We start from the raw sequence: 11,158 nt of genomic DNA, 5'->3' as shown, positions 1-11,158 counted from the left end.
TTTATGACCAAATCTACTATTTGAACTTTGTTTTTTACTTGCGGTGAGTTTTTTTACAAAAATATAAATCAGATATCAATAATATAAGAACAAAATAAAAATACCTACCTATACGTAGGTACAGTTTTGTCGAAAGTAATGTCGCTAATAATTATTTTGATTGATTTTATGTTTTTAAATGGTACATTTTCACATCACAGTGCGTTCTTGAGTTGTAACGTAATTCATTTTTGTAAATGACAACTGATATTTTTGTTTACTGTTTTAAATACTACACATCTTTATCTTCCTGATAATAGAAAAAATAAAATTAAAATAAAAAAATAATTTACCTAATGAAATAAAAAAATATTAACAATTAACACAGAAGGCTTTATCTTTTTGTTCTTGCCTTACCTATATTTTATACAAAGCAATTATTTTTGTTTTTTTTATAAATTAGCATGAAAATGCTTAATATGAAACCTGAATACAAAAAATAACAAAAAAACATCTCTTATAAAATAATGCACGAACAAAAAGATAAAATTCTTTGTATAAAACTTTTAATTTAATTACTTTTTTAAATAATTATTTTTTTTTTACCAGAAAGAGAAGCAAGTGTACCATCTAAAATGTCGAAAATGTCAGTATAGTGTCAAAATGTAGCATTTAAAAAAATAAAATTGACCTGTTCGAGGAATTTTTTGAAAAATTACTAATAACAAAGATAGATATGAATTTTGTGAATTATTTTTGATTCAGTCTCTACAATATTGTTATATTTCTAGTTTTTAGTTTAGTGCTTTTATGTTTTATTTATTATTATTATTATTATTATTATTATTATTATTATTATTATTATTATTATTATTATTATTATCATTATCATTATCATTATCTTTATCATTATTATTATTATTATTATCATTATCATTATCATTATCATTATCATTATCATTATCATTATCATTATCATTATCATTATTATTATTATTATTGATTATAAAAAAATAAAAAATAAAAAAAATAAATTCGGAACAAACCGTTTTGTCTTAGGACTTTTAGTTAAATGTTTTTTGGTGCAATTTTTTTTATTTTTTCAATTTTTGCCACAAATTTTATGCTTAGTTTCGGAGAAAGAGATAAAACATGTGTTAGAATTATCGCAATTACGCCGAAATTATTCGAGCTAGCGCAAAAAGTCCATGGTAAAGACGTCAAAATCTATCAGACAAGATGTAAATCTCGGTTTAAATCAAGTTTGAAACATGTTTAAAATCGGCTTTTTGTATGGTAAGGTATTTTTCTATTTTATTTTATTTTGTTTTGTTTTTTTATTGTTTTATTTTCTCAATTAACTCAAAACTCTTCGGCAAATATTCAGAGAAAGTAAATTGGTTTTAAGAAGTCTATTGGCATCTAGAAAACCGCCGCAATATTTCTCAGTAGTATTTAAATTACCATCAATTTTTTCTTAGGAATTTCCTACATAGGTATTACTTGTTGAATAATGTTTTTTTTTTCTACTTTTATATTTTATTTGGTCTTAGACGAAATCTGAATATCAGCAATTAGTAGATTGCCTGGACCGTTTCACAATAAAATTATATTTTTTTATTGTGAGCCATCTCATTGTAGAAAAAATAGTGTATGCAGCTCGAATTTAATAGCTAGATGCTAAGACACTAAGTATACCTACATATACTTATACTTACTGCGACACTCGCTTACGGCTCGTGCTATCATTAAATACTTATTGTATAAAATATGTACTATCAATTTGATAAATACTTAATTAAAACAGGTTTTCCGACGACACTAAATATTTAATTTAAACTAAAAGGTTTAAAGCTCGTACTATCGAAATTATGGGCTGAAAATCAACCAAAAACTAGAAGAAAAATGAGGAAACAATTAAACAGAACCAAATGTCGTTTTTTGCACTTTTAATAAGAGAGTTTAAAAAACAAGATTTATTTCTTGATTTTTCGAGGGTACGTTATACGGTGACTAAACAAAAATTAATTACGGGTAAGCAACAAGATTAATTAATAAATTAACTAAATCAATTAGTAAAAAAATAGTAACGGACTAAAACTGAGCTAAGTTTTTTTCTTAATCAGTTGCACTACAGCTCGAATGGCCCATTTTTTGCACGATTTCATCACTTTGTTAAATTTGTGGCCAATTAGTAAAAATCGCCCAATTTAAATATTCTACCGCAACTTATTATTATTGGCAGGTGAATTGTTGCTAATTTCGGCCATCTGTTACGTACATTATTTTCTAATAATAGCCCAGCTTGAAACTGTTGATTTTTTAAGGCAAACAGATGGAAAATTGTATTTAAATAAAAACTACTGGTGCAATAAATTAAACCTAAATAAACAGCTACTTTGTTGTATAAAATAAATAAATTACAAAATGATTAATTCCCGACGATTTAAATAAATAATTATAATTGGTTTGGGGCCAATATTTCAGACTTAGCCCGACTGGGAGTCAAACACAAGAACCTAATTATATTCAAATTTATCACAAAATCTTTATTTTTCAAATTCGAGTCGCCCACGACCCCAGGTGTCCCGATACCAATCACAAATAAATTTTAATTAATTTTAGCCTTCACCAAAATTTGAAGCATAAAAAATGCAACTTGGCGCGCACGTATTTTTCGATTCTTCATCGAAGTGTTGGCGCAACAAATCGTGGTTGATTTTCTTCGGCTTCTTCCAATCTTCGCGAATTTTTGCACTCGTGTAATATTTTTTGTACCACGCTTTTTCGTCATCGGTGAGGCTCGAAACTCCCAGAGTTGAAATTTTCTCAAAGACGGTTTGCTTCATTTCTTTGTTCTTCTGGTAGTCTCTGAACCAGTCAGAGTCTTCGAAATCAATAACGGACTTGGTTTTGGTGCTTTTGGCGAAGACTTGTCTCTCTAATTCTTTCAAGTCTGGTGTTTCCACTTCACTCGTTTCGCCTTCTTTTTCTTCTTCACTCGGAATTGTTGTTTCTTTGATTATAGGGCGCCCTTTGCCCCTTTCTCGGTCCAGTTCTTGCGAAAAAATGTGCTCACGGTACAGCAGCGTGTGCTCAGGGCCGGCCTTACCTTAATTACACTTAAATTTATTTCATTCGTAATCACAAAACTGAAAAATTACCATGCCAAAGGTGTCCCTTGTAATCAATAAAAATCACATTCCCCGAAGGCTTATTATTCAAAAATTCGCAACACAACCGGCCTCCCCTACGAAAAGTGTATGTCCCTGGACCGTTGTACTTGTACTTTTTGATTTTTCCCTCAAAAGTGTCGTTATTTTTGAACATAATGCGCACATTTTCGTTTTCATTTAATTTATCGTCCTTCCAGTTTCCTTCGTAAAATTGCAAATCGTGCGTTTCGTAAACACCATGGCCTTGCCTCCATGCTAAACCACTAACATGAGCGCAAAAGTGACCCGAATATTTGTCCCGATTTGGAAAAAGAAACTCGTGTTCACCCTCTTGAAACCCCTTATTCATATTCCCGCCAAAAAACGCGACATTTATGTGACACTTTGACTGAGGGCGCCATCTTCCACCCACTAACCCAAGCGGACAATAACAGGTCGCTGTATCATAAACCTGCCCAAACTTTTTCAGTTCAGAAGTAAAATTATAAAACGCCACTGAGCTACGTCCAAACATAGAAAATTAACCAAATACCTCTAATATCTTTGAAATTATGTCTTTGAAATTAACACACAAAAAGTGCCCCCTTTTGTGCGTTTCAAAAACTGCGCTATTGACGTTTCTTTGTATACATGTCACGTCAAAATGTCAAAAATTTCAAACAATTTGTGTTAATTTCGTGAAATGGAGTACTTCCGGAGCGGTTTGAAGTCGGTGCTGGGGGCCCCGGCCCCCGGCACCCAGCCCACGGGTGCCGAGACCGTAAGTGCCCCCGAAACCCCAAACAGCTGTCCTGACCGCCCCTAACCCCACTTTTAGGTGGAGCGGCTTGTGAGTCGGGTCAGTACTTCGACGTTACTGGAGGACCGTCGCGACGCATGTCGGGCCCTTAAGGCCCTGTCTCGGAAATATCGCCTCGAAGTGGGGGCCCAAGGCATGGATGTGTTGAGACAGGTCCTGGAGTTGGACCGCTCTGACTGCGAAATCATCGGCTATTGTCTCGATACGTTGTGTAATATCACCTCGAAGGAGGTTTTTGAGGAGGAGAGTGAGAGTAATTTAAACATTAAGGTCAATGTGGGGGAGCAGTTCACTGAAATGTTTATCAAAAATGCCGAAAATGTGACCCTGGTTTTGAGTTTTTTGGAGGAGTACGACTTTAGGTAATAATTGCTTTAACTAATGACTGATCACACCTTTGCACCTCTTTCCTTGTGGAGATTCTTACTCTGTGATTTTACGAAATTTTGAAAATTAAAATTAAGTGTGTTTATATTTGAAAAAAGTTCGATAGAAATCAGAAATAATGTGATGTTTGAGTTAAGTGAGTAGTTTTTCTCTCACAAAAACCAACATTTTAGTTCAACAACGTACTCAAACACCTAAAAATTGTTAAGAATAACACTATTTTTGGGCAAATTTGCAATTTTGACTAATATATGTATTTTCAAACGGTTTAAATAGAGTGATACAGGTCAAAATAACGGTAATTTGTTTTAAGCAGTTTTGACAAAAAACTAAAGTTTTTAAATAAAAAATGAACTTAGACGTACTATTTTTAGTGAAATCTCGTGAAATACTATTTTTATTTCTAACCAAAAAATAAGCTAAAACGGTCCAAAAAGCAAAAATGAGTTATCATTTAATTAAGTATTTTTCGAACTAGTTTAACAATATCTGACAAAAACCCTAAGATTTTTTATTCAAAAACAAGTTTAGAGATGAGAAAAAGTCAAAAATAACATTATTATTTTTAACCAAATTGATGTTTCGTTTATTTTTGACAAAATTTCAATAAATAACCAAAGCCAGTAGATATACAGTATATCTACTGGCTTTGTAAATAACAAGGTAAATCGAGTCAAATATCAATTTTGATTTGTTCTTCTAGTTTTTAGCAAAACAAAGCTAAGTCAAAATTAATTTCGATTTTTTAAACAGACATACTGTGTTTTTTGCAAAAAAATAAGTTTTTAGCTGATAAACATACTAAAAATACAGAAAATAATTTTGTTTCTGACTAAATCACAAGCTAAAGCGCTAATTAACAACAAAAATTTGATTGTATATTTTATTTGTAGTGTTTTTTGGCATATTTTAGCGATATCTCGCAAAAAACCTTTAGATTTTACTTTGAAAACGTGCTTAGAGGTTGGAAAATTATAAAAATGACACTACTTTTACGCAAATTGTTTATTTTTGTCGAAATTGTGTTCTAAAACGAACTACATAATCATGTATTTTTATGAGTTTTAGTTTTCAATTTTAGCCTAGTTTTTGGAAAAAAATAAGTTTTTACTTTAAAAATTTTTCAGTTTGTTTTATTGAAATTTTGTAAATTCATTTCGTTTCTGACTGGAAAACTAGTAAAACCGCTCGAGAAGAGCAAGAATAGTACAATTAATTGCATAACTTGGTAATTTTTAGACCTGTTTGAGCGAAATCGTTCAAAAATTTTGAAATTCTAGTTCGAAATCGTACTTAGGGGGTAAAAAAAGATAAAAATAACATTATTTTTGACCAAATTACCATCAATTTCGAATTATTTTTATAATTTTCTTGATCGATTTTATTGATTGAAACTTGCTTAAGACAAAAATAACATTATTTTTTGTTTAATTTAATGATTTTCAAGCTTATTTTTAACGAAAGTGCTAGCATTCCTAACTGTAAAACAAACTAAAATGCTTATAAATGCAATATAGTAGAGTACTTTTTTTGTAATTAGATAAATTTACGGTCGGTTTTAACTGAAATTTTACAAAATTATTGAAAATTTAATGTACTTAGGGGCTCAAAATAAGTAAAGACAACTCCAACTGCCATCAGGTTTTGTGATTCGTCGGCTTATTTTGGCGAAATTTCTCTCAGAAACTATCAATAAGTCGACTGAAGCAGATGAAATAAGATCGATTTCGATCTATTTTAGAATATTTCTTAATTTTTTGGTTTCGATTTATTAAAAAGTAAAAACTACACTGAATTTACTGAATTTACAGCTTTCACCAGAGAAATACGTGTTAAAGCACGCGAAAACGGTCTAAATTAAGATATTTTCACCCATTTAATAATGTTTGTGTTTGATCGGATGAAGTCGCTTATTATCGGTAAACTAACCTTTACCACAAGGAAGGAGGTATTCGGAAGTAAAATTACCGTTGGGGGCGCCACTGAGCTAGGTCGAAAACAGTAACCATAAATGGCGGGAAAATGTTTATTCGGATATTTTGAGCGTTGTACGAATTTTGGGGCTTCACAATTATTACATTGCCTATGCGGAATGATTATTTCATCTTTGATGCAAGAAACTTATGTTGACAAATGAGAGATGACGAGGAAAACACGAATAACGAATGACTGTTTGGTTCACTTTCTTTATTGGAAAATTATTACAAAGACATTGAAAAGCCTACCTTTTGGCATAATTTACGTTTAAATGTATCAGCAGTTGTTAATCTTTATTGTAGTTTTGTAGATTTACCGCAGCATTTCATGATTTTTTCAGTGGAAAATTCTAACCTAAAATTCATAACACTTCACTAATTTATTGGTTTCTTGAGCCAAACTTTGTGTTCGCTGTGATCCATTACTTATAATCTTTAATTAGACAACTGTTTGATAACACTTTGTAATCAAAATTTAAATATTTTTCACTTTTTATCCACTTTCAAGTTCCAACAATAAACACTTTATACCACGAAAAACTACAGAACCAAAGTCAACGCTAGTATTTACCACCACGTACTTTTAAAGTAATTCTTTCTATTGTAAGTAATTAACACTATATACGCAAAATTATTGAACAATTCATTAAATGTCAGTTAAATGTGGCATTACGAAAATTTCTTTACTGTTTTCGACATAGTTCAAAAGTCATCACCAGAGGGCGTCTAGTTAATTTTATTTCCGAATTGAGCTTTTAATTATCTTTCAAGTGTTTCGAGTGTGGCTAAAGTAGAGGTTCCCGCGATTTTAGGGTTAGATGGCCAGCTGTCAAGCTGCTCACTTCACTTCTGGCAAGTAAACCTAAAGAAATCCAAGATGTGATCCTCGTGAGCCCCATGGGGGTTTCAAAACTTATGGATTTGTTGGTCGAAAGTCGCGAAGTGATCCGGAACGACGCTTTGCTTCTTTTGATTAACTTGACAAAATCAAACGCCAACATCCAAAAAATTGTGGCTTTTGAAAACGCCTTCGACCGATTGTTTGATGTTATACGGGAAGAGGGTTTTACAGATGGGGGCATTGTGGTTGAGGATTGCATGCTACTGATGCTCAACCTCCTCAAAAATAACACAAGCAACATCAATTTTTTCAAAGAAGGATCATACATACAGAAGTTAGCCCCCATGTTTATCCTCCCGGACAACTTGGAGGAAGTTGGGTGGAGCCCCCAGAAAGTGTCTAACATGCATTGCGTCCTGCAATTGGTCAGGACTCTAGTCTCGCCCACAAACCCAGTCCAGATTGTCACTTCGTGCCAAAAGACAATGCGAAATGCCAATTTACTTGAAGCCCTTTGTAATATTTTAATGGCAAGTGGGGTCCCCGCCGATATTTTAACCGAGACTATTAACACAGTGGGCGAGGTAATAAGGGGCAATTTGACCAATCAGGAGTACTTTGCGGGTGTCATGGCGCCTTCAAACCCCCCACGACCCGCCATAGTAGTATTACTAATGTCCATGGTCAACGAAAAGCAACCCTTTACCCTACGTTGCGCTGTTTTGTATTGCTTCCAATGTTTCCTCTTCAAAAACGAGATTGGCCAGGAACAAGTGGTCCAAACCCTCCTCCCTAGCTCCACCAACTCGACTCTAACCACCGGGCAACTCCTCTGTGGGGGTCTGTTCAGCGCAGACTCCCTCAGTTGCTGGTTCAGTTCGGTGGCTCTAAGTCACACCCTGATCGAAAACCCCGCTCAGAGAGAACAACTCCTGAGAGTCCTCCTTGCCACAAACCTTGGCTCCCAACCCGTTAGCCTCCTGCACCAATGTGCCGTTTTCCTCCAACAAACCACCAAACTCCAGGCCAAAATCGGTATTCTGATGCTGTTAGCCATGTGGATGAGTCACTGTCCCCAAGCCGTTCAAGTCTTCCTGAACGTGCCTGGGGCTATGGCCTTCCTCACAGCGCAGACAAGCGCCAGCGAATTCGACAATAACGAGGAAATATTGCAAGGTCTATGCGCGTTTTTGATGGGTCTCTGCGTTGCCTTTAACGATAACTCTGTGCAAAACTACTCGAAAGAAAACTTGTCTCAACTAATTGAGAAGCGAGTGGGGACTGAGACGTATTGTACGAAACTGGGGGAGATTTCGAGACATGAAGTGTACGCCAAAGCGGCAAAACAACCCCAAATTCGGGCCAAACATTCCAGTGAGTTGCTACTAGAGTTTGAGTTTTGTAAGCTCTTCAAGGCGCTAGAGCCTGTCATTATTAAGGCTTTGGGGGTGCAAAGGGACTTGTCCAATGGGATGTCCGAACTGAGTTTGAGTGAACACGAAAATGCCTTACTGTTGCAATACAAAGAATTGATAAGGGACCAAGACAAGAAGTTGCAAGATGTGCATAAAAGCTTGAGTAACTTGCAACGGGAGAATCAGGATTTGAAGGTACGTATCATCAGTTAGTGTCCCGATCTTGTAGATTTTTTCTTCAAGATCAAATAGTTAACTTATTTTCCTCTTGACATGATTATTTAGGTGGATATTGTTTTCAGGGACAGATTGAGGAGTTGCGTCAGACCAACTCACAGCTCCATGACCAAAACACGTTACTTAAGGCTCAGATGCAGTTGTCGGGAACGGCAGTGGCTGAGCCTGGTAATGACAAAGTCAAGCAACTCGAAGCTGAGTTGGTTGAAAAAGACGCAGAGTTGGAGAGGTTGAGGAAGGATCAGGATGATTTGTTGGAGTTGTTGACGGATCAAGACACCAAGCTAAATGCATTTAAAAATAGGTAAGTGGTAAATGAATGGGTTTGTGTGGAGGTAGTTGGTTTGATTTGTTTTAGGTTGAAAGAGTTGGGTGAAACTGTTGAAGATGGCGATTCTGAGGATAACTCGGCGGGGTCTGATAATGAGGTGTAAATAGTTTTAGGTGCAATTATTTATTGATTAATAAAAGACTACACTTTTAATCAGCTTTTTTATTATAACACCTGTACATTAATAAAATGTGAGAGTCTGTCGTATTTTCTGTTAGAAAGAAACGGCAAAATGCGAACATACTGAACGCAGATAAAAACAAAACTGAAGTAAAACTCTTCAGCATAGACTAGTTTATTTTGAGCAAAAAGGTCCACCAGTGCTCGAAATAAAAAACTTTACAGTTCTAAAGATGTGAATAAAAAAAATTGTATTATAAAAATTGACTTGCAACGTATACAAGTGTTCCAAGTAATTAATTTGATACCTAATATGTAGCGAAAAATAGGAGAAAATGGGTCTGCGTTTTGCGTTTAGAAATCTTTGCCTCTTGTTTTATAGAGGATGTCTTTAAATTTTTTCTTTCGACTCGAGTAGAGAAAAGCCTACAAAACATAAACTTTCTCCACTCGACATCCTAGAATCTTCAAAATTACGTAAAGTTGCGCAAAGTAAATGTGCCATCACTTTACTAAAAACTTGTGGAAAACCTACTGACTGCACCAAATAAATGTGAAAACAAATATTACAAAACGTAATAAGAACAAAATTTAAATAAGTTACAACATACTAAGTATATCTAATTTTTTTGGTGCTACCAACTTTTGTTTTACACATTTCTGTTACATTTATTTTTATTTATTAACTATTAGCGTTGTAATGGTACATTGTAGCATATTTTTCGAAGTTTTCTAGCGTAAAACTTTGTCGCCGATTTGTTAAAATTAGTTTGTAGAAAAAAGCAAATTTAAATTTATTTCCAAAATGGGGTTTATTATTTTTGTCGCTGAACTTCGTTAATTTGGGTTAGAAATGCAAATTGTAACTAGGTTGTACATTTTCAAAAAGTAGGAAAAATTAGAGGTATTATAAGAAAATAATTTTTTTGTGTAAACTGCACAAAAAATATGGTTGTCGTTTTGTGAGACACTACCAAAGAATTTGCTTTCATATTCAAAAACCAAAGATAATTTCAATGTTAGGAATTTAGTTCTTAAAAATTCCTAAAATCTGCTTAATTCTAGGTAATTTATACACAAACATTAAAATTTCGGAAAATCCCACAACTTATTGCTTATCAGATGATACGTGTTTATTTTCCTGTTTACACATAGATTATTTGTACAGTGACGGTAAAAAAGAATGACACCCCGGGTCGGATAGCAAAAGTCCGACTTAAATTTCAACTAGTCTACACAATATCCAGCTAGTTTATAAACATTAGTATCCAACAGATTTTGTTTACATTTTTCAAAAAAATCGAATTATCTCCTTAACTATCAACTTTTGGAAAAAACTAAGGAGGTAAGAAAGATGTAAAATGAGACGCTGAATAATAATTAGTTATAAAATATAGGGGGTGCTATTGAAAAAAATCAAGTTATGGTCCTTCCAAATTTGTCAAAATGAATATGTCACAGCAAGGTATGGAAATGTATGGTCTTGTTACCAAAAAATACCTCAGACATTTGTTTACGAACGGACAAAGTCCCAACTGGATATCCCAAAAACCAAGGGCACTGCGATTTTTTAATAAAGTGCCTGCAGACGTACTTAATTGTAGAAAAAATTAAATAACTTGTGAACGGTTAAAGTAAATTGCAAAAATTAAACTGATTTATAAAGCCCAAGAAGTGCACATTTAAACATGTACAAATATACAGGGTGTGCCATTTAAAAAAATTAACTTGAAGGCTGCACTCTAGAAATGAAGCACCCTATATAGGGCAAAATAATTTTAGGACGTACACTTTGACTTCCCATTTGCAGTGCCATTTGATTTATTAAATTAAAATAATATAAATATGAATAAATGAAATTAAAAAAGCTCTCCAACGTTAACCAACTTAATGGAGT

General features: G+C 33.7%; 2 protein-coding genes across 2 annotated transcripts; one reads left to right on the top strand and one right to left on the bottom strand.

Annotated features, from left to right (window-relative positions):
• Positions 1-2,511: 2,511 nt before the first annotated feature.
• LOC103313942 (radial spoke head 1 homolog) lies at positions 2,512-3,561 on the bottom strand. The gene is made up of 2 exons (XM_008198535.3): positions 3,144-3,561; positions 2,512-3,091 (listed from the first exon to the last, which is right to left on the bottom strand). The coding sequence occupies exons 1-2, from the start codon at positions 3,502-3,504 to the stop codon at positions 2,601-2,603; spliced, it is 852 nt and encodes a 283-aa protein (XP_008196757.2). The 5' UTR covers positions 3,505-3,561; the 3' UTR covers positions 2,512-2,600.
• Positions 3,562-3,754: 193 nt separating this feature from the next.
• Positions 3,755-9,294, top strand: p115. Its single transcript, XM_967091.5, has 5 exons — positions 3,755-3,915; positions 3,973-4,316; positions 7,130-8,768; positions 8,876-9,114; positions 9,169-9,294. The coding sequence occupies exons 1-5, from the start codon at positions 3,838-3,840 to the stop codon at positions 9,242-9,244; spliced, it is 2,376 nt and encodes a 791-aa protein (XP_972184.1). The 5' UTR covers positions 3,755-3,837; the 3' UTR covers positions 9,245-9,294.
• The last annotated feature ends 1,864 nt before the right edge of the window (positions 9,295-11,158 follow it).

Source organism: Tribolium castaneum, chromosome 6 (assembly GCF_031307605.1).
Source record: "Tribolium castaneum strain GA2 chromosome 6, icTriCast1.1, whole genome shotgun sequence".
NCBI lineage: Eukaryota > Metazoa > Arthropoda > Insecta > Coleoptera > Tenebrionidae > Tribolium > Tribolium castaneum.
The sequence above is the reverse complement of the archived record's forward strand: the minus strand, read 5'-3'. Positions and strand labels throughout refer to the sequence as shown.

Excerpts from the sequence above, each read along its gene's own strand:
- LOC103313942 (XM_008198535.3), bottom strand. The coding sequence starts at position 3,504 with ATGAATAAGGGGTTTCAAGAGGGTGAACACGAGTTTCTTTTTCCAAAT. Across the intron at positions 3,092-3,143 it reads CAAGGGACACCTTTGGCATG|GTAAGGCCGGCCCTGAGCAC; the intron begins GTAATTTTTCAG and ends AGTGTAATTAAG.
- p115 (XM_967091.5), top strand. The coding sequence starts at position 3,838 with ATGGAGTACTTCCGGAGCGGTTTGAAGTCGGTGCTGGGGGCCCCGGCC. Across the intron at positions 4,317-7,129 it reads TTGGAGGAGTACGACTTTAG|GGTTAGATGGCCAGCTGTCA; the intron begins GTAATAATTGCT and ends CCGCGATTTTAG. Across the intron at positions 9,115-9,168 it reads CTAAATGCATTTAAAAATAG|GTTGAAAGAGTTGGGTGAAA; the intron begins GTAAGTGGTAAA and ends GATTTGTTTTAG.